The sequence below is a fragment of the Semicossyphus pulcher genome, unplaced genomic scaffold, assembly GCF_022749685.1.
Source record: "Semicossyphus pulcher isolate SPU_LCO1_2020_fin unplaced genomic scaffold, fSemPul1.0.p SCAF_7, whole genome shotgun sequence".
Classification (NCBI taxonomy): domain Eukaryota; kingdom Metazoa; phylum Chordata; class Actinopteri; order Labriformes; family Labridae; genus Semicossyphus; species Semicossyphus pulcher.
In genome coordinates this window covers 26,919,485-26,947,156 of record NW_027211748.1, presented here as the reverse complement: position 1 = coordinate 26,947,156, position 27,672 = coordinate 26,919,485, and the positions used below count along the sequence as shown (strand labels likewise).

At 42.9% G+C, this 27,672-nt stretch overlaps 1 protein-coding gene across 1 annotated transcript in view; it reads right to left on the bottom strand.

The window, feature by feature from the left end:
- Window positions 1-27,672, bottom strand: part of LOC138611445 (nuclear receptor coactivator 2-like) — a 49,315-nt gene that overhangs the window by 5,290 nt on the left and 16,353 nt on the right. The window contains exons 3-21 of the mRNA XM_069684556.1: window positions 26,164-26,336; window positions 20,296-20,399; window positions 18,255-18,432; window positions 16,551-16,739; window positions 14,474-14,575; window positions 14,222-14,362; window positions 13,663-13,810; window positions 10,393-11,641; window positions 7,831-8,080; window positions 7,476-7,700; window positions 6,934-7,131; window positions 6,735-6,843; window positions 6,441-6,609; window positions 5,071-5,391; window positions 3,806-3,883; window positions 2,609-3,029; window positions 1,498-1,738; window positions 1,252-1,405; window positions 1,072-1,137 (exon numbers count right to left, since the gene is read on the bottom strand). Coding sequence (XP_069540657.1) covers window positions 1,072-1,137; window positions 1,252-1,405; window positions 1,498-1,738; window positions 2,609-3,029; window positions 3,806-3,883; window positions 5,071-5,391; window positions 6,441-6,609; window positions 6,735-6,843; window positions 6,934-7,131; window positions 7,476-7,700; window positions 7,831-8,080; window positions 10,393-11,641; window positions 13,663-13,810; window positions 14,222-14,362; window positions 14,474-14,575; window positions 16,551-16,739; window positions 18,255-18,432; window positions 20,296-20,399; window positions 26,164-26,336 — 4,516 coding nt within the window. The remainder of the gene's footprint in view (window positions 1-1,071; window positions 1,138-1,251; window positions 1,406-1,497; window positions 1,739-2,608; window positions 3,030-3,805; window positions 3,884-5,070; window positions 5,392-6,440; window positions 6,610-6,734; window positions 6,844-6,933; window positions 7,132-7,475; window positions 7,701-7,830; window positions 8,081-10,392; window positions 11,642-13,662; window positions 13,811-14,221; window positions 14,363-14,473; window positions 14,576-16,550; window positions 16,740-18,254; window positions 18,433-20,295; window positions 20,400-26,163; window positions 26,337-27,672) is intronic.

Below are 27,672 nucleotides of genomic sequence, written 5' to 3'. Positions count from 1 at the left end.
CTCTATTAAATACTATGACTGTGAGTCCTTCTTGTCTCTTTATTTAGACTGTAAAGCCCCTTTCCCACTGTTCAAAAAACCTGGTAACTTCCACTGACACCTGGCATTTTTGCTTAAAGGGAAAGGTTACAATCGGCATCCAAACCTGGGTCAAATGACTGCAGTAGACCCAGGAAATTATCGCCTCGGCTCCGATCGGCAATGATGGGAACACAAAACCTGTGTCGAAACACTAATCTCCTCCCCCTTTTCTGTTTTTCCGAGTTTGATAAATAAACTGAATGAGTAATAGATACAATAAATACCTAACCACCGTAACATCTTCACTGGCCTCCATGCTGCTTACCATAGAGTAAGTTCTTTGTGTGTACTATTGTTTACTAACCCTGTTTGTGGCGCGTATGTGAAGTCAGACGGTGACGCAGCAGAAAAAAGACTAAAAGGAGCATACTCCACTAACAATGGGAAAAGAGACAATTGGCATTTATTAGCGGGTCTTCCCGGGTTTGAAAAACCCGCGTCAACGCACTAATGTAGGTGGGAAAGGGGTATTAATGAAACACTCACCAGTGTCTTGGAGTGTATATAAGAGGTGGACGTAGCTAGAGGTCTGAAAGTGGAAGTGTCTTAAACCTGCATTTAATCTTATGGCCAGCAGGGGGCGAATCTAGACTGTATAACTCTATGAGAAAATGACCCTACTTCTGCTTTGATTTATTACCTCAGAAAATGTTTGATAATGAGTTTAAAGTCTTATCACTCATTTCAAGTCTTCTTGATAACAGCATATGGTTCATTTTTTTAAATTATGGTCCTATTGAGAGTAAAATGCTTTAGGATTACCTTGTGATTGACAAGTCGCTACCACAGCGACCAGCAAAATACCTTCTTTAGTGTTTGGTTGTGTTAAAAAGACACTGTGAATTTTTTTGGTAAGAATGTTTCGTTCAAAGCTTTTTAAAATAAATAAATATCAATAGTACAACTCAATTTGTCTTGATGAATACCTAACAAATTCAACATATATAACATATAAGTCAACCTGTACAAAGACAAGAATCTGTTACTTACAGAGCTGCCTTCAGCATCTTGTGTCAACATGTCAATGTCTGCAAGCCCCAGGATGCTGTCACACACCTGTAACATGGGGATGATGAAGATAAGATAAATAATATATATCAAATATAAATATGTATCATTAATAGATGCATCCAATGTATCTAAGCTTATCTAAAATTGAGCATCTCTCACCTGCTCTGTATTCATGGAGCTCATTTGTCCTGACATCGGGTTCATGTTGCCGCCATTGCTGGCCATGACTCCCAGATTCATGTTGTTGTTGCTGCTGTACATTCCTCCGTTGGGCTGTGCTGAGTACTGTGATTGGGACTGTTGGGGGTACACACTGGAAGAAGAGACACAGAGTGTGTATAATGTTCATGAAAAGATCCAAATCGTGTTCACATAAGACCTGGTGAACTGTCAATCTGTTGTTACCTGTTGCTGGTAGAGATGTTGGCAGGTTGGGGCCATCCGTTGAGGTCAGCGCTAGACTGGTACCCCGGTGCTCCTCCTTGGTTCGGACCTTGGGACTGGGTTTGGGGTTGGCCCTGGTTGTGCTGCAGCATGGGGCTTTGACCCTGCCCCATCCTGGGGGACAGCATGGGGCTCTGTGGGGTCGTCGCCCCACATGGAAAGCCTGAAATGGGGTCCTGGTGTTGCTGCTGCTGGCTCATTCCTGCAGATTGGAATGGGTGAAAGGGTCATAAGCTAGATGGATGAGCATGATAACCACACACTAATACATAGAAACAGTTAAATGCTTACTCTACGTCTGCCTTACTCATAGATATTTAAAGTGTAGTGTGTATTTTAAACCTGGGCTCTTTTTTGAATATATTTTGAGGTATATTACAGAAATGATCCCTGCAGAGATTGTTGATGTAAGACCTATCCCATCACTCTCTTCAAAGCCACCAGGATCCACTGACAAAAACAATAATTTTACCACACAGAACACAAAACTTCCTTGTCTACCGCTGCCTCAAGCAGTAAGTTTGTTTGTGTTATTTTGTTTCTTTGGTGTTTTAAAAGATTAGTTGGGATCGACTAAAATATTTCTGCAAGACACAAAACCAGAAGAAAAACTAAACGTTGGAGGCAGTGGTAGTTGAGTAACACTCCCGTTCTGCAAGGTTTAATTCCTGTTTTGTTCCCTGGTGTCTCGTGCATTCACAAAAAAACTGACACAGACAGATGACACATGATATCAACAAATAAAATAAAAGAGAAGGAAAGAGAAGATTTTTGTTTCTACAGTGCCAACACCAAAACTATTCCCACACAAAATTACAACACGTAGTCTCTCGATTGGTTAAAGATGGAGTTAAAATAATAGATTAAGTGTTCTTATCTGTGTAAAAGCAGAAAAAACTATGCAATGAAAAAAAGCAGCATGCAACATGTAACCACCTCCAATCAACTTGGCTTCAAATGATTAAAGAACATAGATGATTATTTTGATTGCCGCCACCACAACAGGAAAAAGCGACTACAGCGGCCACGAAGCAAACACAGACTACTGTGCTGCTGCGATCAAATCAAATACCTGAACTGCTGTACTGGTAGGCACTGTGCTGTGTTGGCGGACTCATTACCCCGCTGTACTGCCCGCCTACATTTCCCATCATGCCTTGGCTAGCCAAATGATGGCTGGGGGAGAGAGGGGAGGAGAAGGGGCTGGTGGAGCTGGGATGAGGAGGAGGAGAGGGCAGGCCGGTACCGTAGCTGGAGGCCGGGTAGGGGAACTGCTGCGGGTTGCCCTGTGGGAGCCGCGGGTTAGTGCCCCCCATGGGCATTGGCGTTGGAGCGGCGCCCCCGCTGGGCATGTTAGGTGGCATGTTGATGCCCTGAGTCCGCATCATCATGGCACGCTGCTGGTGCACGTGATGCTGCTGTTGGCGTTGGCGTAGGTGGTTGGTGAGGTACTCGCGCTGACGCTGAGCCAGCATCTGGGCGTTGAGGGTTCCCTGCAGGAGGAAACACATCAAGGTGACACTTCCTCTACATGGGACAGAGTCTAAACAGAATATAAACTATGGCTGTAAACATTAAATCAGCAGGGCTGGCTAAGAGAGAATTATGTTTTCACTTTATAAACTTTTATGTCAAAATTTAAGACACAGAAAAAAATGTAAATCAGTTATGACTTTTGTTCAAGGACGAAGAATGATCATGTTGAAAAAGGATTGTGAAAGATGGAAATAGAATTTCACTTTTCAGATATCAACAACTGCATTTCCAATATGTCTGACACGTCAACAAACCATTTTCAGACATGTTGCCCAAACCGACATATTCATTTTAGATATCGTATGTCACCAAAAAATATTTACAGTCGGAAATTCCTTGTTTTAAATTAAAATGCAAATGAACATAGTCTACAATTGAATTGTAACATTCATGTAAAAAAAAAATACATCAACTAAAGTAACAACAAATGTAGAAATTATGTTCTGAATATAAAATGTAGTATAACGTATAATCTATAAGTCTCTGTATGAAGGCCTAAATATCGCCTGAATCTGAACAATCATATGACACACATGAAGTGTTGGGAATGACCAGAAAGGACCAAAGACACAAATATTTTACCTTTAACCTCTAACCTTTATAGCTACAGCTAGGTTAAAATGCCCTGGTTATCTCTCAGTGGTGTCATTTAAACTATAATAGAGGATATATTTGAATAAGTGAGGTAGAGTAAGCAAGAGATTCATACATGCATATTCATATGTAGGCTGACCTGGTTTGGTACATTAGACCTGAGAGGTAGATTTATATTGGACACTCCGCTCATCTGGTTCACCATTGGCTGACGGTTCTATAAGGGGGAGAGACAAAGTGCTTTATTAATAACAGTGGAAAATTACAGGATGCAGCAAAACCACCCAGACATGGAAAGAACTATTTACTTTCAAAACATCACTCTAAAATGTTTAAGAATGTTAAAATTAGATAGTCAAAATGTTTCTCTATTGAGCAACACAATCAACCTTTAGTTTAATCTGATATTTTACTGTCCTATTATATTATAAGAATTCACCGACACACATTAATGATGACTTAAACTAACCGCAAAATGAATACCGAGCTTGTGTGTTGATGCTGCTCAAAGCCAGGCCGTGTATATTTTTGTATAGTTTTTTTCCAGACTTTCACTTCACTGTTTCCTCACTGTCACTGACAGAAACTTAAAGAGTGAAGTGCAAAAGTCGTGTCTCACATCTGAACACGCTGTTTAATCATCAGAGCTATTTCGGTTTATGTACACCTGCTGTTTTCCCTCAACTCTCCACCAGGCGGCAGTCTAAACTTCAGTATGTTGTTATTAAATATGTAAATATGCATGTTAAGAGTGGGGATTGTGTCAGTTGTGGTATCCTATTTTAATATTTAAAGATTAACTCCCTTAAAATGAAAATGTATAACTATAAAAGCTAAATACAAAAATACCTTAAATACACCTGAAGATAAACATATACATACAACAAACTATACATACGATACAAAGAGAAACAGTAGCATGTTTGCAGTCATCTTTAGGAGTGAGTGTCTGGATATGTGCGTGTATTTATGTACCCCTACATAACATGTGTGTTCATTATTAAGTGTCTCAGCAGCAGGTAATTGCTGATGAAGGCAGAAAGCTGGAACACATTTGTTCCTCTGTGGCTGCTGCTGTTTAAACTCAGTGAACCCTGTTGGCATCACGGCCTGATCTGCTGCATCACATCGAACAAGAGAAATAAGAAGTGGTTTTCACTGAGGTTTGGCCCCTGAATATGGGTGAAACAAGGATTCCAGGTGTTTCAAGATCAAATATTGTATAAAACAAGTCGATTGAACCTGCATTATTTTAATGGCTAGCAGGGGGCAGCTACAACGGTTGCAAAAAGAAGCCATATATAAATATAAGTACCATCTTTTTTTCCCCACAAAACTCCTGGTTTGTTGAATGTAGACATAACAGGGGAGGAAGACAGATATAAAATACTTGGTGCCACCTACCAGCTGTGCCTGGAGTCTGTGCTGCAGCTGGAGCCTCAGGTTGTTGGGCTGAGGTGGCACACCTTGATTCGGCCCGCCTGGCCTCATCCCGGCTGGTCTGGGCCCCACGCTTCCTGGCATCCTCATCATCGGGGGGTACCCAGCGGGCGGCATCCTCTGAGGCCCCATGTGGCCGCCCATAGAGGGGCCGTGGAAGCCACCATCAGGGGGCATGCCGCCGTAACCTGGCTGGACACTGTAGTGTTGACTGTAGAGGAGAGGCTTCATGTTGGCTGCTGGGTCCGAGGAGCCGTGGTACTGGTCCTGGTCTGACAGAGGACCCTGCAGGGTGGAAAGAGATTATTGATTATTGAGTATTATTGATAGGAACGAATCAAAAATGAGTTTAGAATTGTTAAGAGCCTTTGCAATAAAACCTTAGACCCACATTTTGTCTATTTAAGAGGAATTCAACCTCAGTATCATATGTAAGTAATTAGGCACTGGAAACAAAAGCAAAGGTTTATAAAATAGCTGTAACTTAATCCTTTCAGGCAGTTCTAGGCCATCAAAGTTCGTCCACTAACAGTTCTCGTCTTTTGCCACTGAAAGGCTCAGCTAGTTGCTCAAACAGTTTGACAACATTAAAGAATGGATCCTTACACTTGCTACACTTACCTTGCTTTCTTTGTAACCAGAAACGCCTGTTAGATAACTCTCCTCAAAGCCCCCAGACTCCATAGACAAAACAGTAATTTTACCTCGCAGGACATGAACCGTTTACCGCTGCCTCAATCGCTTAGTTTTTTTTGTTATTGCATGTTACACAAATATTGTGACGGATCTGAACAAACCATTTAAAACATCAAATCCACACGATAACACAAACAAAGTAACGGATCGAGGCAGCAGTCGATAAGCGACTCTGGTTGCAAAGTTGAAGTCCCTCTGACAAAACAGTGGATCACAGAGCTAACCGACATGTTGCATCTAGAGAGGATTAGATTTGTCCTGATAAACTTCAGTTGTTTTTGAAAATATGGTCACCTTTTATTCCTTTTCTTGAACACAACAAATTGAGCACAAACTCTATGCATACATATAGTGCTGGGGGGGTGTGTGTCTGGGTGGGTTGATGTGAATGTTTACCCCTAATTTTTTGTTTTGTTCATTTGTTAATTTATCCTCCATGTCCGTCTTTTCTCTTTTCTTTTATAATTGTCATTCTATAACAAATGAGAAGATTTTAAACTATTTTCCATGATGTTTAAGTGTCAAAAATTGTCTGCACAAATGCTTCTAATAAAAACACTGAAACTAAAATATGTAAAAATAGGGCATAGGTTAAAAAATACCAGTACTTCCTTTTAGGTCAGTTTGAAGGAGCTCACCTGTCCGGCCAACGTCGGGATTCCCAGCATCTTGTCGATCTCCTCCAGACCCTCAAAGTCCTTCAGCACCGAGCACAGCTGGTTCAGCAGGGCTCCTTCATCCGGCTGGCTCTCAGGCCCTGTGCCACAGCACCCCATCCCGTCCCCCTGAGGGACACCGTACCCTGGCCTGGAAAATAACTTAGTATTATTGTCACACCAGAGTCAGGGGGTCCACGCAGAGACCACATGTGAACCCAGCAATTTTGTGTGATGGCTCTTTGTTTGTCCCTTAGGACGGAATGAACACCTTACCTGCTTTGGTTTCCATAGTGATCCATTGATATCATCCGGTCTGGCCAAGGCACAGTCTGATTGGGCGGAGCATGTTGCTGAGGGTAGGTGGGGTTTGCCATTTCCATCTCTGAAGGGGAGAAAAAAAAGTTAAAATCAGGTTTTGATGAGAGTTGATGTCAGTCAGTTTGTTTCTTTTGCTCTTGTTTCTTCTTCTCACCGTTGCCCATCATCTGCATGTTGACCATGGCTCTGGATCCAGGTGGGCCTCTCGTGGGGAGCACAGTGTTCATATTGGGGAGCATGCGACCAGGTCCAACACCCTGGCCCATCATTGGCCCTCCAGTACCCCCTATGGGCCCCTGAGGACCCCAGCCCTGCTGCATGGGACCCCGCATTGACCCATTACTAAGCATGCCTGTATTGGAGAGAACAGAAATAAACACATTTGATTAATATCGTCATTTTATACAATATAGAATCTTACGACCTTATTTTACCAGACAAGAACAAAGGTGACGTATGAGGTGTGTCTCCTGCAAATGGACTTGAATTCTATGTTGTTTTCCAGTGATATAACACTATGTCTGCATCAAATAAAACTCAGTGTTTAAGTAACTTTCTTTTACTTTATTATAAAAGAAAAGTATCCTAATGTGCTGTACAGAAACAGATTAGTCTCATGTCAGAACTCGTTTTTGTTCTAAACGCTGCACTGATTTAAAAGTGACTGACAAAATATTAGATCTTTTTCTGCCTGACCTGGATTAGCCACCCCCGCCTGGTTGGCCATGCCTGCATGGGTTCCCATCATGCTTTGCTGCTGTTGCTGCTGCTGCAGTAAGGAGTAGGGGCTGTTGTTTCTGTGCTGAGGAGGAAATGGCCTGCCAGCATTGGGGCTGGGGCCAATACTGCCGTCAAGAGATGTGCTCCTGACCGGTGGAGCAGCTCGACCCGGCTGGCCCGGCCTGGCAACATTAAAGCCTGCTGGAAGAAAAACAAGTTTTTTCCTTTAATTCATGATATAAAGATATGATGAAGGTTGCCGTGTTGTCTCAAGGAAATTGTAAAGATTTGTTCAATGTCATCATCATATCAGACAGTGTTGCAGACGTACTTGCAGGTCCAAGAGGGGGGAAGGCTCTGTGCTGGTTGGGGGGGCTGCTGCTGCTGCCGCCGCTGTCTGTCATCTGCAGGATGTTGCTGATGATGGTCTGTTTGTCCACAGAGGATACAGGCGGCACAGAGGAAGAGGAGGACGAAGAGACAGAGGCTGGCCTTCTGACTGGCGGCTGGCCCCCGAACATCTGCTGCTGCTGCTGGCCGCCACTCTGCAGGTCGTCCAGCAGCTCCTCCAACACATTGGTCTGAGGTCAGCCACAGGAAGAAAAAGGATTAACAGGTAGTTCAGCTTATTAAATGATACGCTTAACTGGTGCAAAGAGTTAATAAAACTTCATCATCCAGGGACATCATTTCACTATGACTGGGTTCCCACATGCAATTTTACTACCGTTCAATTTAAGGACTTGTCTGCTTAAATTCAAGGACTAAAACTTCACACTGTCTCTTATTTTATTCTTGCTTTTCAAAGGTACAAATCCTGCTTTTTTGATGTTTCAAATGTACATATCTGTCTCAGGGGAGTTTTGATGTGAAGATATACCACTGATATACGAATACCCATATACCAATTCCAACCCCTTTCCAAAGCCCCAAACAAAGAAATGTTCATCTTAATTTACCGCTGGGACGTGATGTTGCTTTTAAAGAAGGATTTCATGCATGCTATCTTACATGCAGGTAATGCATGTAAGAGATTGTTCTTGCCAACAATAGAAGCTTCTGTTCATGAATCATGTTAAAAAACTGTTTTAAAGTAATAATCTGGAAGATTTTCATTTCAATAAATAAATAAGAATTGAGTCACTATCTCTCGCCGAATGAGGTAACACGATGGTGATTGAGCCTATGGCCCACTGATGAAAGCCTTTGCAGTATTACAGACTGGGTGTCTGTGACGAGATTTGCAGAAAGAAATCACAAGCGCCCAGTTAGTGACACGTTTTCCATCAGCCAGCAGTGGTTGGTCTGCCAGAGAGGGTAGGCGGAGCTAAGCGGCTGCTTTTCCGCTCTCTGCAAGTGTTGGGAGTAAAAAGTAATCTACTATGGCTGAACAAACAAAGAAAAGATCGACGACTACAGATACAACTTCAAAAATAAGTGAAAATCCAAAGAAAAAGGAACAAACTCGACGCTCAGATGAAGCAAACAGTTTGAAAAGGAAAGCGACCGTCAGCGACAAAGGTATCCAACCATAAACATCACACATGCAGCACTGTCTGGATATCTGGGAAGTGTGCTGCTGCATTTACCATTTATCGCCATAGGTGCTGCCAAATACAACGAAACGGAGACCTTCGAGATTACCACTTTAAGTACATTTAAAGGATTTAAATGATTTGCTGTGAAGAAATATTTTCATTCTTTCAAAAGTTAATATCATAATTTATGCATTTAAATAGAAAAGGCTATTGTCCTTTTTTGTTATAAAAGTAAACGTGAAGAAACAATGAAATGAAATAACTAAATTGTACCATGGAAAAGGAACCAGAGCAAAAATGTAACAAAAATATAAGAAACACTTTCCTTTAGTTTTAACATTAAATCTGATGTTGAATTCTGATGACACCTTTGAAAGAAATTGAAACCCCACTCTGTTTGTGTGTGTGTATGGCGGGTTGAATAACATTGTAATACAGAGACACACCCACCCACTGACAGCAATGGTTTCCTCCGGCCCTTTGGCTGATGAATAGAGGAGGAGCTAAAAATAAACTGCCGGCACTAATGAGGTCATGTGTGATGTACAGTAAGACACACAGTCAACGCTCTGTTAAGCTACAGTGTATACACACACACACACCGCCATACACAGTAAATACAGCCTGGCCACACATCAAGGGCAGAATAACTTCAGGCGGAGATGAGAGGACATTTTCCCCCCAACTTTTCAAAATATAGTTTATGTTGGACAGCTGAAGAACGATCTTACACAAACATACACTTGTTACCTGCATAACCAACACGTAATAACACATTCTTTCCAGCACTTAAATTCTACACAAGCTCAACGCAAACACTGTGCACACATTTTTTAAAATTATATATTTCTCAAATTAGATTTTAATCTAATTCTAAAGCACTGTCACAAAAATGTGCTGTTTGGAGTTTAATTTGCTTTGTGCATACACATGAGAACACAATCAGATGAAGGAACTCTTTCTGGATTCGTGTTGACCATGTGTTTGTTAGCTACTTTGTTCTTTGCCATGTCTTTCTGCTCTTCCTGTTCTGCTCCTTGTTCTGTTAAACTGGAATATCATCTGAACAGCCTAAACCTCCATTAAACAAGCTTGTCCCTGCCACCGTCAACACCAGCTCAAGGAAGCGCCTCTTCCACAAACTACAAACCAAACCGCTTCTGAATGGCTACCTCCTCTCCGGCAGCAGCCTCCGCCGACCGGAGGAACAACTTTCAACCTCAGCTGCCCCCCTTCAGCTCCTTCCTGGAACTACCCATTTCAGTGCACCTGCACTTTCAATAAACGCTTTGAACCATTGGTTTGTTTGGGTTAACTGCTGAATTTGAATGAACATTACTGTAAACAAGACTGACCTGATCCGCCATGTTTAATCCTGCTTCCTGTTTCTCTGTCTTAATGTTGGACAGCTTTGACCCGTCACTCGGTTCCATCTTGATGGCTTTATCCAGGATGCCGTTATCATCCCTATCCAAAAGATAGCGAAGCAATGCATTGTCCTTCTTTTTGGGGCTTCCTGGCTCTTGTTTTGCGCAGAGTTCACCAAGGGCAGCCATGTTGTCCCCTGAAGCTGACTCCGGACCAATCGGGTCTTTTCCGGTAGCCTCAGCTGTTAGCTTGGCCAATTCCACGGGTGACGTACTGTTCTGCAGTAATCTGTGGAGAATTTTGTGTTTCTCCTTTAATGAGGTGGAGTGGTTGTTATGTCCAGCACCACCCACGCCCCCCAACCCGGCCAGCTGGTCCTTACAGTTCTGGTCGTCCCCCAGAGGGGTCGGTGAGCAGGGGTCAGAGGGTTCTAATTTAGTGGTGAGGAGCTGGAGCAGTTTTGTGTGCCCTTTTGCATTCAGAAGGCGATTGGAGGCGTCCCCAAGTTCCTCCAAGCTTCCATTACCTCCAAAGCTGTCGGGGTCACCATCTTTCCCCTCCCCCTGCTCACCCTCGTGGTTTTGGGGGGACAACAAGTCTTGCTGCTCCCCAAAAGTTCCAAATAAATCAGCCTCCAAGCTGGGATTGTTCTTGACAATCGGTTGGCTGCCAGCACTGCCGCTTTGATGAGGGCTCTGAAGGCCGACTGGCTTTCCGTCAGGTGAGTCTGGATGCTGCCCTTCACTGAGTCCCTGGGAAACCCTGTGGCCCTGGCTGAGGGCCTGCAGTGCACTGAGGGAGTTGAACCCTTGGCTGTTTCCTGTGCTGCTGCACACGGATGCTGGCGAGTGGAGGCCGGCTGCAGGAGAGAATGAACCAGGGGGATGTTGGGGAAGGTGAGGGCTGCTACAGCTGCTGCTCGCTGCCATACTGGGGCTCTGACGATGACGGGGAGACAACATGGCGCCCTGGGCCCCTGATGAGACACTGGGGCTTCCTTGGGCTGAAGGGCTGCCCAGTTTGAGAGTGTGGCTGCTTCCCTGAGGCGTGGACGACCGACTCGATACAGCCCCGAAACCACGTCCCGGCCCACTGGAAGCTGCTGTGGAGTGGTGGGTGTTAGTGGTGACACTGGCATCAGGAGAAGGGGAGGGACCGCTCACACTAGTTGGTGTCAGTGGCTTGGCCATGCCCTGGCAGCCAGGTATGTCCCCGGTCATACCACCCATGTTCTCCCTGAAAGGAACAGAAAACATACATGAGAATCAGATCTAAAGCAGGGGATTGTTGGTTGTACAAAGGCAGATCCTGAATATAGAATGATCCTTGAATGACAGCAAATGTAGTCAGTAAACTAGCTTAGCCAAACAACGAACCAAACTGATTCTTGTACAACGTTTCTGTATTAAGCTGTAGATCCCTTTACAGGGTTTTTCAAATATACTTACATTTTTCCATGTCTACTTTGAGAGTCCTAGAACTACATTTTTTTCCTCAAAGTATATAGAGTGGACTATTGAAAGTGTTTTTCCTTTATTGTATCTTCACCTAGTCATGTTGCCAGTTATGTGATGAAGACCAAGTAGGTTGAAACGGTTGGTTTTTTTGGTTGACCTGTTTTTCTGAGGTTGAAAATGTCCATGGTTAACTGGGGATTTTCTGTATAAATCTATTTATAGTGCTGAATATCAATGTTGGATTTAGCAGAAAGTACACCATTGAGATGTTGAGTAACTCCTTTTCATCTGGCTGCAATCACTCATGTCATAAACAGAGAGCAACTCTGAAACAGTGTTCACAGGTGACAAAACAAAGTTGTAACACAGAGAGAGCTTTAAACACAGAGCGGCTTCGGCCCCATACCAAACAAACAAAGCTCTGATTGTGCCGAGTGCTGGGGCGATAATTTTGTATGTGAAACTTCGAAGGAAAAAGGCCAAGTTCTCGCCATTGATCCCTGAAAACTCCGGGTAACAGTCCTGGCATTGTTTTCTGACCGCTGTCCAATTCCTGCCTCTGAATGGTCATACCAAAGGCTGGACGCTGGTTGTGTTGCAGTTGCTCCCAGCGATGGGAGGGAGGGGATGGAGGTCCTGCAGACTGTACTGACTGGTAGCTCTTGTGTCAGTTTTGGTCTACACATATAGCCGGGGTTCTGAATAACAGGCCCTTTGTTCTTAATGCACATTGCTGTTTCCCCCTCTTTGTCCAAATCAATAGGAAACCGCAAACACTCTGAGGGAGCATGTGATAAATAAACAGACCAACAGGGCAAAGACGAGGAGAAGATACTGAATGCTACAAGTAATATTTCATAAATAATGTTATTTTATATGAAAATTTAATTAATTTGTGAGTGAAAAGTCAGTTTTCAGAAATGTTACATTGGGAAAATTTGGATTTAAAGAGGTAAACTTTGCATTTGTTATAGTCTACTGATTGTTGAAGAGGGCTAAAGCTTTGACACCATAAAAGAGACAGATATGAAATTCCCCTCTTGGCCTTTCCTTCATGAGAATGGGACAGACGTGTGGTGGCAGTGACCTCTACTTTTGACCTTTAAACATCAAAATGTATGCCTTATGCCTTATGTCTCTCCACGTCTTTCACCACAAACAATGTTTGAGACCAGCAGGTTTTAACTTACGATAAGATAAAACTGTATTAATCCCGAAGGAAATTACAAAGGAACATTTGGATCTATTGCTGAATGAGGTAACACATTGGTGACTGGGCCTATGGCCCACTGATGAAAGTCTTCCACAGAAAAATCGCAAGCAGCGACCAGTTAGTGACACGTTTTCCATCACCCAGCAGTGGTTGCCAGTGCGGAGCTAAGCGGCTGCTTTTCCGCTCTCTGCAAGTGTTGCGAGTAAACAGTAATCTACTATGGTTGAACAAACAAAGAAAAGATGGATGACTACAGATACAACTTCAAAAATAAGTGAAAATCCAAAGAAAAAGAAACAAACTCGACGCTCAGATGAAGGAAACAGTCTGAAAAGGAAAGAGAACGTCAGCCAGGAAAATCAAGAGTTACAACCGGAGCCAACCGTGGTTGCACACATGCAGCACTGTCTGGATATCTGGGAAGTGTGCTCCTGTAATTACAGCTTATCGCCACAGGTGCCGCCAAAGAGAACGAAACAGATCTTCAAAATTACAACTTCATCATTGCACTGATGTGTTCCAGCTTCCTAAGCATGAAGGCTGAAACATTGCAGTAGAGCCAAAGGTAGAGAAAAAGCTTTTGGTACCTCTGCAGGATGTGCAGCGACATGTAGAGCTGCGGTTCGTTGGTGGCTGGAGCTCGGACCAGCTTGCTCTTGGTGTGAGCTGAGACGATGGTGCCGTCTGCCAGAGAGAATCTGTACAGAGGGCTGAGCGCATGGCCGTTCCTCAACACTGCAAAGAGAAAATTGAGATTTACTAAGAAAAAAATGCATCAACATATAACACATAACTGACAACCACTGAACTAGGGCGAGACAAATTGATTCCTAAAAGATGAAAAAAAACCCTGTATAGAGGTAGGTACAGACAGATGTACCGTTTTGGATCATGAAAATAATCTCTTCCTTGGTACTAAATATATTGAACACTTTTAGCATGGATATAAGGTAGATTATCCTCCTTCACGGTTGATTCCTCAAAGAAATTCTAAAGCCAAAACAAATCCACATTGACCTTCAATGAGGAATCAAGGGATCAAGTATTACCAGAAACCCAAAAGGCTTTTTAAGGCTTCAAAAGCCTCCAGTTCGTTTAGTGAATCTCTTACATGCTGCAGGATGTGACCTGAGCTGTCTTACTCACCCTCTTGCTGGTGTTTCTTGGCGAAAGACATCTCCCCGTCGTTCTGCAGGTGAAACCTCTGAATGCACCGCCGGACCAGGTCCTCCCAGCCCGGCTTCATGGACACGCGGAGCTGACTCGTGTCCAACGACGTGATCTTACCTGGACAGGTAGAAGACTTGATGTTAAAGTCATGTTTTCAGATATGTCATCGACTATTAAGCCTGCTGGAGTATCTCTGAGCGAGGCACACACATCCTCCTCCACTCCTACCTTGGAGGTCCTGTCGAGTGGTGAAGTTCTCGTAAGTTGGCATCACAGGTCTTTCTTTGACAGGCACTCTTCTTGCCACACAGATGAGACATGACTGGAAATCTGCATGTTTGGAAAAGTAAAATAATCCTTTACTGCATGCAACTGGATAGATAATGCACATAACAATAAGGGTACAGACAGAGAGTGGGGCTGTTACAACAACAATTTCAATTTACTTGCTTTTTCCTTTTCTCTAAGCTTAAAGGCATCAATTCTGTGTGTGTGTGTGTGTTTGAGTGTGTGTGTGTGTGTGTGTGTGTGTAGGTAAGTGTGAGCTCACTCTCCCTCTCTTGGGTGGTCTGCTCTGGTTGCCCACCTGTTATGGCTTCACAGCATCCCTCATTAAAAACACAAGGTGATGGGTCTGCCTTATTCCTCATGCTGTCTGTCTGTGTCTGTCACAGAGATAATTTTTATCCCTCAGGAGTTCACTTGATCTGGCTTTTTAGTAGATCGCAAAAAACTTTGATGCGCAAAAGACATCCCAGCTTTAACCTCAATGATCCTGAACAAATGATCAAGCTCAATCTCGATTGATTAGTTTGCTTGGGTTTCTGTGTGATTTTGGTGTTTTAAAAGGTTCGTTCAGGTCCAACACAATATTTGTGTCACACAAAAAAACTTAGATTGAAGCAGCAAAACACCTCCCTCGATCTGCACAGTAAGCGTACTGTTTTTGTCGAAGGAGTCTGGTGGCTTTTTTTACAATGCCACCCATGCCCTCTTTGTACGAAAAGGAGCTTGAGGAGAAGAATAATATTCAGAGAAAAAACTCAAAAATTCTGAGAATGAAGTCGTAAATTTGCCATAAAAAAGTGACAAATTAGCGAGTCCTCTCTGGACACCCACCCAAGTGCATGACGCACTTAATAGAGCAGTCAGCCACAACCTTGTGGTGGTTGTTTGTTGTATAAGTCTTCATCTGTAGAACAAAACGACTGAAACCACTGTTTGTGTATTTTTGTCTGGTTTGTTTCCTCTTCCTATCCGTCATGAGGTCGTTGGGTTCAATGTGTGATGGTAACCCCCCGCAGCAGAGGGTCACTCAGTCTTTCTCCTCTATGAAGTCTGCTTCTTGCGCGCAGAGAAAATAGGTTAAATATGCTCCGAGCTCCGTGCCATGCACGCCTGTGTGAGCAGCAGAGCCAACAGGGCAGAGAAGAGACACAGGTGAATTGAGAGGGAGGGGGCCGGGAAACACAACCTACTTCCATGTTTTACTTCTTTCTGAATATTACTCTTAGAACATAATGTTACAGATGTTTCTGTGTTTAAAAAAATAAGAATGTTGGTGTTAGCAAAAAGGATCCATCTCTGTAAGGACCCTACTTCTAATGTTTCCAGACACCAATCTATTTGAGCCTGTTGGCGGCAAAAACAAGAACTTGTAGTGTATCCTACTTTGAAGCTAATTGGAGCGATTCCAAAACTTTTTAACATTTAAAACATTTAAACAAAAGGGCACAGGTTTAGAAAGACCCTTAATAATCCCTTAACACAGACATTAACCCAACATCAACCTCCCAGTCACATCTGGAGTTTAACACCAGCCTAAACCTCAGTCTCAACCTTCAGCCCTCCGTCTGTCAACCAGACATCGTCCTCATGTCGGGGGAGAGATTGGCACAATATCTGGTCGTCAGACATCTATAATTAGAGTGCTAGACAGATTTTTTCCCTAGTGTGTGTGTGTGTGATAAGATAAGACGGAATGATGACAAAGTGGCACGCACTAATTAGTCCCTCCCGGTGGATGGGAGGAAAAAGTGGAGAGGAGTGGTGATGAAAGGAGGACAGGACACAGGAGACTGGGGAAAGTAGGGTTGGAAGGAGTGATGGGAAAATGACATAAAGTCAAGACTGAGATGGAAAGATGGAGACAGAAGAAGGACATGGAGGAGTGGAAGGGCAAAACTCAGAAGACGAAAAAAGAGGAATAAAAAAGAGACCTGAACAAGTGGAAAAGTATCATAAAATAAAGATGATGTGAAACAGTTAAAAAAATACAAACAATAGTGTAAATTCGAGACACTACCTTCTCCTTCTTCCTTGATAGACTTGGGTTCGGATACGGAAAAGCACTGCATGGTCTCGTACTTCTGCTGCGACACATCCTGCGGGTCGGACGCCGGCCGGGCTTCACCGTCAACGTGAGGGTTGACCAACATACGACAGTTGAAGGTGTGGCTGTTCCTGTTGGACGAATCACTGCCGCGATGATTGACTGAATGAGACACAAAAACAGTGTTAAATAAAAAGCTGGGGATCATTTTCTACTTTAAAGTGCCAGCATACACACCACAACACAAAACTGTCACATCCTGTATCGCAAAAGAAGCCAATAACGGTAGATTAATCGATAAGATAGAGTGCCTTTTGATGGGTCATCCCTTTGTTCCCACTATGTTCGGATTCAGATTGTTAAGGGTTATTTTTCCAGTTCAATTGCAAAGTAAAAATAACGTATCAAATGTGAAGATCGGGGTGGTTAAAGGAGCAGTTCTCTCCTGGAAAAAGTCACTGTCATTCAAAGCTGGTGTTCTCTGTAATCGATAGAAGCAATAATATTTTTAATTGGCGCCATAGCTGTGGAGAAATTTCAAACCTGACGATTTTGAACGAGACATGACATCGGAGGCGGGCGTCCTAGATTGAGGAAGTGTAGTTTAGCGAGCTCGCTGACCTCCACCAGATGCCGTGTTTTACGTAGTCTGGCGGAGGTTTTCAAGGGCCCATTGGAAAAGCGGATAGCGTCCTCCAAAGGCACAAAGAGAAATTGCATTTTTTTTCCTACCATAATAACATAAGCTCCCCTTATCATGATAGAACTGAGGTTGAAAATCAGCAAATTGGCCGTTTGAGGTAAAAAAAATCTTGTCTGCAAATAAAAGGGTTTAAAGCAGTATAACAGTAATACCAGCAGGCTGTGAGCTGTAGGTAGGTTATTTCAACATACTGACACAGTGACACCTTTCTTGAAATATGAACCCCTTGAAATGTCTCCTTAATACGTCATCATTTGAGCACTTTGAGCTGGGGAACATAGGACTCTTGAAGCACATATACACCCCTACTTTTGACTGCAAACCCATGGTAAGGTGCTAACAAAAACTGCACACATTATAAACAGGATTTAGCATTAGGCTAAATCTTTTAATTTGAGGTCTGTCAAAATGTATTTGGGTAACAAGACTCTGGAATTTGGAACTACTTACGCAGCTACTTAGTTAGCTGTGGGGTTATTTGACAACTCTGGTTCTCTGCATTATGTATATTGTTAAGTTTGTAATAAAACAAATGCAGCCAATGGTGTTCTTTCAAGACGATCATGCCCCTAAACGTTCCCAGTTCTTCAAACCACTTTAAGCTTGTAGAGACAGATGCCTGTCAGAGCAAGATTAGCATAATATTCTCATTATTTGCTCTGCTACATGAACCTACTGGTTTGACAGCTTGTTAATACTTTGCTCAGGTTACCTGAGGTCACTTATTCTAAGATAGTTCCCATGAAAGAGCTAGCAAAGTGTCATTTAATTCTGCATATTTACTTTAAAAGCAGGAAGTTGTGGCAGATTTTGATTGGTGTTTACAGCAGCTTATAGTGCTAAATGTAAGAACAAAACACAATAGCAACCCAGAACTGCTGGATGCATTATAGTGGTGGGGAATGAGACGTCAGTATGATTTAATTCTGTCTGTAAAATTGCCCCTGCATGAGTACCCTTCCTGTGGTTCTTACCCAGGCTCTTGGGCAGCAGGTTCTTAACGAACTCGGCGTGATCTCCAACATGCAGCACGCTGTAGACGCTGGTGTTCATCAGCTCCTCCTGCTGGTAGCGCAAATACTGGTTGACGTTCTCTGACACAAACACTATGTTGCCCTCCATGTTGACCACGAAAAAGAAGCCGTCCAAGGCCTGAGGGAGGAGGAGAAAGAAGGAGGACAGAGGAGGGAAATGAGAAGACGAAGAAGAAGGAAGGAGGCAGAGAAGATTGTTGGACAGCGCAGAGGGGAGTAGATTGAAAGAATAAAAAAGCGGTGTCGCAGGAAATTGAGGAAGTTTAGAGTAAGTGAAGGGAAGGAGAGAAAAATGAGGAGGAACACAAAGTAAAAGGGAGATGAGACAGAGAAGCAAACGGTTAAAGCCGGCAGGAGGGAAAGAAAAAAGACAAAAGTGATAAAGAGAGGAGACTGCAAGTTAATTAAAGTTCATTTGAACTTTACACCCAAAGCTGATAAGCTTCAATTAACAGTTGTGAAAGAGAAACTTGAAGTGTACTTCCTCTTAACTTTGGCCTTGCCAGTCTATAAAAATACCAATCAAGGTTTGACCATTTTATATGAGCAAAAAAACACTTGATCAGCATGATCTTTAAAGTACTGTCTTTCCTTTTCATTACAAGAGATATATCCTGCTGTGTGATTGCTACCAGGGGAACTTAAGTAACAGTGTGCTCTTGGGGTAGACGGTAGCTCAGTGTGTAGGGACTTGGCTTGGCAACCGGAGGACGGCCGGTTCCTTTCTTTGGGCTTCGTCGAGGGGTTCTTGAGCAAGGCACCGAATCCCCCAACAGCTCGGGTCGCATGTCCATGTGCAGCCCCCTCACTCTAACATCTCTCCATAAGTGCATGTCCATAGGGTCCCGTCTGTGCATGTCTGTATTTCGAGCCTTTGTGTGTTTAGCATGTTAGTCTTCTTCTTCTTCTTGTGGGGCAGAAATGTTTTAATTGTGTGCAGAAAAAAGAGAAACAACAGGAATATTTAAGAAATCCTGTCAGAAATCAGTCTGAATAAAGACAAAAATGTTATTACAACTAGTAGAAATGTTTTCTTGCTTTCTCAGATTTTGAAGGGAGAACAAACTTCTAGAAAATTCTAACATAAAAATATAACATCTTAATTATGTCACAAAAATACAAAGCACGAACTGGCAGTGTTGTTCTGAAATCCAAGGCATTACAGCAGGTCTTCTTCTCGAGCACCGTGTGTGCTCGTGTGAGTGTGTGTGCATTTTTCCATTCATTCATTCCTGTCAACTCAGCATTTTTCCACCTATATGTACAGACTGGGATTTGTCCTTTAGCCTGCCACATATCTTTACCATCCTCCGCCTGCACGTCTGCCTGCACTGGTGCACAACAGAAAACAACAGATTTCAAAATAAGAGAACAGAAAAGAAAAGGGCCTTAGAAAGACACCTCAGTCGATCTTGCGGATGGTGGAAGCTATATATAGCCTGTGTGTTTGTGTGTGTGTCGGTGGTCAAGCTCCTCCCCCTCTCTGCTAATCTGGCTTTTCAGAAAAGGTATTTATACCTCATTGGGTCCCATGTTATACGTCACCACACACACGTGCACACGCAGACACACACTCTAGTAGGCTTGATGACGGCATTGCCGCTAACCAGAGGAACTCTTATCTCGGTCTCTGTCTCTGCAGAGTGCAGGGCTGTTTAAAGTCAGACAGACGCCACTCCAGCTCTGCACGACTTTCACGCAACAACACAAAGATCTACTCCTTCTCAGTGTTCTCAGTTTGGACACAATCGCACTGCTACGGAGGGAATTTTTCATTCTGACATGACAGAAAAAGATGGTGTACTAACACATTTTGTGTTAAAGCTCTTCACTGTACAGTAGGTCAATTACAGGCCATACATGTCTTCTCTGTGTCATCAGTGCACCCCAGCTACTGTTCTGTTTTGTGTCACTATCACTTCAACCTTTAGACTCTTCAGAGCAAGATAACGCAGGCAGACTTTAGTTTGGCTCAACCTACCTCCAGCATCATTGGCCCCAGGGCGTCTTTATCAATGACACCCGGCCCTGTGGAGGAGACGTCGGCCTTCTGCACCTCCTCAGCATCAGCCACTGGAGCTTTTTCTGTAAGAGAGAAACATGAGAAGAGGGGTTTAATCACTTTTTTGATTATTATGACAGGACAGCTGAAGAGAGACAGGAAATGTTGGGAGTAAAGAGTTGGGGGTCACATGCACCAAATCGTGCCAAACCAGCACCCCGAAGAGAAATAACTTTAACTAGAACTAGAAGGACACTATGGAAAGCACAGCCAAGTCTTATATGATGTACAAATATGCAAGTCCAACCACTGTTTATGTTTGGATATATTTCCAAAACTATAACAAATATATGTCACTAACAATGGCTGATTTTCACACACTTAGTGCTGGGTCAGGAGCTTTGGAGGAACCTGCAAGACTAAGTAAAAGCTTGAAAGTACAAATATCAAATGCTTAACTAAAAAAACATCATGAATATGGAGTTCTTACAGTTCTTGCGTGTTCAATAGGAAGAGATTTTAGTTGTCCATGAGTCTAATACTGCTTGTTTATGGGTAGGATCTGGTTCAGAAATGAATGGGTTCTTTGTGGCGATGCTACACCTTTCAACAAAATGAGACACGATCCTGCTGACAGCTAAAAGGCATCGCAAACACAGCTGCTACTTCTGTTATTTTTAGTATTAACCGGGTTGAATCTTATTTCTTTGTCATTTAAGTTTTTGGCTGCAATGGTTAGCGCTGTGCCTCACAGCTAGAAGGTTCCTAGTTTGGACCCTGGTTGGGACGTAGTGGGCCTTCCTGTGTGGAGTTGTTCTCCCCGTGCATGCGTGGGTTCCCTCTGGGTACTCCGGCTTCCTCCCACAGTCCAAAGACATGCTCCAAATACAACCCTGAACAGCATAAGCGGTATAGCTAATGGGTGGATTGATTTAAGTTTTAATAAAGAAACTGTTTTACACTTTATAATATCACACTGCTACTACTACAACTACTGGCAGGCCTTCCTGCATGCACATTCAAACCTCTGCAGATGATCCAGAACGCAGCAGCGCGACCGGTCTTTAACCAACCCAAAACAGCACATGTCGCTCCACTGTTCATATCCCTCCACTGGCTCCCAGTTGCCGCTCATATCAAATTCAAAGCCCTGTTTCTTGCTTACAAAACAGCGACAAAAACGGCTCCTGCCTACCTGAACACCCTCATCCTTATTTGTTGGTTGTAGTCGGCACTTAGAAATTAGAAAAACGACATCAAAAACAATGCCACGTCCGTTCAGCAAGGAATTGTGGGTAATTAAATCTGTAAAGCCTGGTAAAGTCTGAATCCCAGAAAGTCCTTGAGGCCCCCTGTGGACTGGGTGAATTGTAGGTTTTCGGACAGCCCTGAAGACTCACAAGACTTCCTGAACAACATGCACTCAAAGTATGCAAGTCCGATGAAGTCTGGACATCTGGATTCAGCTGAAACCTCCTTAACAGGGGTAAAAGAAAATCGCTCTGCTTCCAAAGATTTCATCCATCCAATTGCCGAGAACAGAAGAAAAATACGTCACGATGTGTTATCAGGAATTTAGTGAATGCATGACCTGCCACTGATGTGGTGACGGGGGAATGTTAAATGTTGAAGCCCCAGCATCAAAAGAACGACTGTAACTGAACAAAATAAGTGACTGTATGTTTACCCCACAGTGTGTCTTTTACATTTAGACAGAATGAAGCTGTTTTTTGTTTCTCTCTGTCTCTTAGTGGTTATTTTCCTTTCCAAGAAAACACTGACAGTGTTGTTTTTGCTGTGATGTCACCCTCAGGCACACACACACACACAGGCACCGTTTTTCTGCTTTTGCGTACTTGAAGACCTTTCACTGATTACACTCATTGGCTCATCCCTAACTTACACCGTGTTCTAGACTCAATTATAACCCAAGTGCTCCCCCGATGTAACGATGCACTGTAAAGCTCGCAGGTTTGAGTGCCTGGCATGTCAACAGGTACCGCTACACTGATGTGCGGTACATTACACAGTTATAGTCATTTTAGAGGCCAGTTCTCACTCTCCTCCCAGGCTGTACCACTGACTGTTAAGCCTCCCATGGCCCCATTAGGCCACATAGCTGACATTCCAGTTGAGGGACCAGAGCTGTACAGAGTCATCTGCGCTTAAACCCTGTCACTGTAGTGGACTCTGGAGCTGTGACATGTGGGTTAGAGGGTGTTGAAGTCACAGTATGTGTTGAATCAATAAATAAGATTGTATTACACATGATCACTCCTAGTGTTTACACATACATTGCTCAAGCAGGTCATTAGGTGACCCTGTGTACTGCTTTCTCTGGATGTTTCTCAGTAGCGTGACCTGCAGTGACCTCACAATGACCGCCTACAAAGTTGACGAGCACTGACATAAACAATAGATGGAAAAAAGGAAAAACATCAGATAAAAGAAGTAAGGAATGGAGAAAATTAACATGGAGAAATATGATGAACAGATCTGATACGACTGATCACAAGGTTTTGCACTGTAAAATTGGTGCTCCATCTAGGCTGACACACTATCCTGCCTATGAAAGTCTTATTAACTGCTTAAACTAATTATCTAAAAATATTATCAAGGGTGTGCAAGTCACAACAAAAAACTAAAACGTGCACTGCAGTTGTTTACATGTTTCATATTTAGCTTAAAGTCGAGTCAAGTCAGGTCTACTGTATTACTTTAGCACACTTGTGCTGCATTCCAGACAACTGTGAACTCAAGACCTTCCCAGTAGAAATTTCCGACTTCTGACCTCAGAGCGTTCCAGGTGCACGACGCCAAACGTAAATAAAAAACATGGCTGACTTTAATTAATGGCTCTTAAGTTTGCTGAAATAACAACATCATGATGCAGTCTAGGAACAAGTCAACATGAAGCTTTGTCAGGTCTGTCCTCAGGAGGAGAAGAAAATACTTTAAAATGTTTGCTGAACGGAGGTCGGATCGAGCATTTCTGATGCATTCAAGGAAGTCGGGAAATCTCAATTAAGCGAATTTGTCTCAAGTTGATTTTGGATGTAGAACAGATTGTTTGCTGAACTTGTATCATATGTTTGTTTATAGAGATTAATAAGAAGCTAAATTGTTGTTGATGACACTGATGGGAGCCGGGATGTCATTGCGGCACATTATGTTTCGCCTGCTTTTGCTCTGCATCAGACTGTTTTTCCTTTATACACCGTAGCCTGCTGATACGTGATTGGTCAATACTACTCGTACTACAAACAGAAATCAGAACACTTAACCCCTGAGCTCCCATTGAGCCTGAGGAACGCCTACATGTGACTTGACCTCACTGATCTTGCCGGGGTGAAGGTTAAGTATATTTAACAAAAACATAAACTTCAGCTAGTGATATTAGGTTTACTGAATTTTAAAGTATAATAAACTATAACAAAGGACAAGACAGGTCATGAGTTATTTATGTTATTTGTACATTTGAAATTTTTGTTGGAAATGTTGGCCTTCCAAAAAAGTCTAATATTAGGTGGAAGAGGTGCCTATTTCACACATTTTCAACTGAATGAATAGCTAAAAGAATTTCCGTGCAACCTTTGTGTTATTGTATAATCTCAGAGGACTTTTGCGTATAATTTCACTTTGTAATCTTCTTAGTTTAGTCTCAATTTTTCTGTCAAATCTTGTGTAATATGATTTAAGCAACACGGCTTATATTTTGCCGCATTCTCAAGGAGGCTTTGTGGAAATAACCGCACACGCAAACATTTACTCTTATATATTACTGTTAGGTACTGCAGTGCACAGTCCGAGCACAGGGACGACTGCTGATTTGACAGAAACTGAAGCACACATACTCATCTTCCATCTATTATATGACCCTGCAATTAAATGGGACTTGCGTGGACAAAACACACACTGTAGTACTTTGACACACACACACACACACACACAAGGAGGTATCTTACATGTTTTTGCTTGCATGGATCAATTCTATTCTTATGTTACTTTTGTATAAACTTATAATACATTTGGTGTCATGAGTTAAATTCTGAGGCTGCTGGACAACAGCTATGTGACTTGTGTATTATCCGTGTGTGTATGCGTGTGCTTATTCAGCTGTTGTTTTCAGACACAAACAGAGCTAAAACACGCGGACACCGACAGGCTGACCTCAGGAACAAAGAGAGAGAGAGAAAGAGAGAGAGGGGAGAAAGAAAATGAATAAAGGGGAAGACCGAGATTGAAAAGAGGGAAAGAGAAAGAGAAAAGAAGAAAGAGATGTGAGCAGAGGAAAATAAAGTTTGTGGTTTATTTGGTTTTAACAGTTAAATGATGAAGTTTAAGCTGTGAGGAGCCTGAAAAAGAAACCTCTCTGTCATCTCATTTGTGACTCTGTTGATCTCGATATCTAAAGGTTATTCGATTCATTCAACAACCACATCCTCCTAAAATACTTTCCCCATGTTTGTGTATCTGAGAACATGAATATTATGAAATAGCTGTGCAAGATAATGTGTGATTTTTGTTCCCTGGAAAGTTTGTCTGTTCAAATAGATTCCTGACTGACTGCCTTTAAAAGACGGCCTTATTGTCTGAGCCTGCAGCATCTTTTACACGTTTTTATGTAAACTGCAGCTTAGGGGGACACGAAAAGAGTCACATGGATGTTTACTGGTTAGATAATAGAATCAGATAAACATGAAGGACTTGTCAGGAAAGATAACATACAATCTGAGCTTTTCAACATTTGCATTTTGGTTATTGGTTATCTGTCTGTGCTGAGTCTCAGTTTCACTGTAAACAGTAAGTTACACAGAGGCTGCACTCTGGCTCACATCAGCGGTATGAAGCCGAAAAAGAAAGAGATTTTTTTTGTGATCGACTTAAATTAACGGCTCTTCAGTTTGCTGAAATAACAACATCATGATGCAGATTAGTAACAAGTCAGCATGCAGCTTTGTCAGGTCTGTCCTCAAGAGGAGAAGAAAACTACTATCTACTATCATTCCTGATGCATTCGAGGAAGTCGGGAAATCCAAACGCTGAACGGCCTTTGTGTCACAAAGAGAATATGTCTCAAGTTGAATTTTTGATCTAGAACGGATCGTTAGCTGAACCTGCTGCAGATGTCTGTTTATAGAGATAAAAGCTAAAAAAGCTAAATCGTTGGTCAGTCCATACCTCAGACATGACATGACAAAAATGACTGCTAAAATGTGGAGGTCAAACATGGCAAAAAGTACAAAAAAAGTGGTACCTGATTAAAAGTTTGAATTAAATTTCCAAAGTATCAACTGCATCTTTGCATTCTCAAAACTGCACATCATTCTTATTAAGACTTCATGTTTTGATGTATTAAAATTACATACACACACATACAGTAAACGACACCAAAGCTGCTGCATAAGGAGGAGAAACAGGTCCAAAAAGTCTCATTAACAACAGCAAGAGGACGCTTTCAGACTGGAGGTACTTTTTCGTAGTTGTAAGAACACGCAAACAATCGTAGGTCTAAAAATAGCGTCTTTCTTATTCTCCCAACATAACAGGAACCTAGGGTAAGATCATCTGGTCCAGATGTAAGTGTAAATTTATTGGTCGAACAAATGAGCCCAAAAAATGCACCAGCAAATGGCATCTTTTAAAACCATTGGTACAGCTGTAAAAAATGGACCAAAACACAGAAAGAAGCACCAAAAGTAAAGTCTTAACTCATACATCTGCTCCCAGAATCCATTATCAGTGTCCTACACGATGTGGTGTCATTTCCCATTTGCAGTGTGAATGCAAACTATAGTAGGACTCCCCAGAACCAAACATGTGGTGTGAACAGAAGTGGATCCTCACCCTGCTCCTTGATCTGCCTGATCTGCTTCACCGTCTCCTTGAGGATGGCACATTTGTCCGGCTTGACGTTGAGGTCGTCCATGTCGTTGATGTTGGCGAAGATCAGCTCGGCCAGCTCTTCGATGTACTTGTTCTCCTGCTCCCGGTTCCTCCTCTCAGTGCTCCTCTTTGGGCTGGAGGACGGGGAGGGAAACAAAGACATTGTCAAAGACTACACCAAAACAGAACGAACTGTCCTCAGGATGAGAAGAAAGAAGGTTCACCATCAGGTATTTGAATCCAAAATTTGCTGGTTAAATAGAGAATTTTCAGGCATCTTGGACTGCAAATCATGTGGGACATGCTTCCATAAGATAATAACATGGCATTTTAACTGCAGACATCATAAATGCTGACATCAAACCTGCTGAAAATGCTTCATTATGTAAATGGACTTCCTTCCCTGCAGTGGTTATTTAGCCTTGTGTGAAACACAGACGCCCTCCCTCTAACACCAAGTTCACAACCTCACTACAACCTGAGCTACAACATCCCTATGTCCTCATTGCAACCTCAGCGCAGTGCAACTCAGTACATCGTCACTACAACCTTCATATATCCTCTCGAACACTAAAGGAACGACTTGTAAGCCCCTGTATAAACTGTTGTCTGTTAAAATGCTGCAGCAGCATTTTTCTCCATCGACCTGCGAGAGAGAGCCTCATCTCATTTCACCATCCCCTCTCCTTCTCTCTCTCTCCGCCTCTCTCTCTCAGGTTTTTCTCTCACTCCCTGAAATAAAAAGTGCATGTTTTTACCTTTTAATACAAAAATAGACTCTGTCTGTTGACAATTAAAGCATATTTTAGTGTGTTTTTTCCACAATATTTTCATGTGCAATCCTACAAATGTCCATGCGTCCATCCATTATCCCTTCTGCTTGTCCTGTTCAGGGTCACGATGGGGCTGGAGCCTATCCCAGCTGTCACTGGGCGAGACACCCTGGACTGATCACTTAGAGACAGACAACCTTTCATGCACACTCTAACACCTACGGGCAATTTAGAGTCACCAATGAACCTAACGAACATGTGTTTGGACTGTGGGAGGAAGCCAAAGGGAACCCACACATGCATGTCCGAACCGAGATTTGAAATAAGAACACTCTAGCTGTGAGGCGACAGCGCTAACAACTGCACCACCACGCAGCCCCTACAGATGTCATTCTCAGGTCATCAAATACTTTTCAAGGCCCCCTCGTTTGCATCTCATACAAAGGCACAAGGCAGCCTCTATTTAGGGTCTGACTCAAGGTATCCTCTAGCTTTTGATTCGAGGTGTGTTTAAACCCTTTCTAAGGGTGCTTTCACAGCTTTGGTCCAAACTTTAGGACCTTACTCAGAAAGTCTGTTTGATTTGGACATGTGCGAACCCCCAATTCGAACTTTGGTGTGGACCAAACCACCGGACCATGGCCCTCCAGAAAAGACGGAACTTGGTTTCCAAGCGAACCCCGGTCCAGGTCGATTC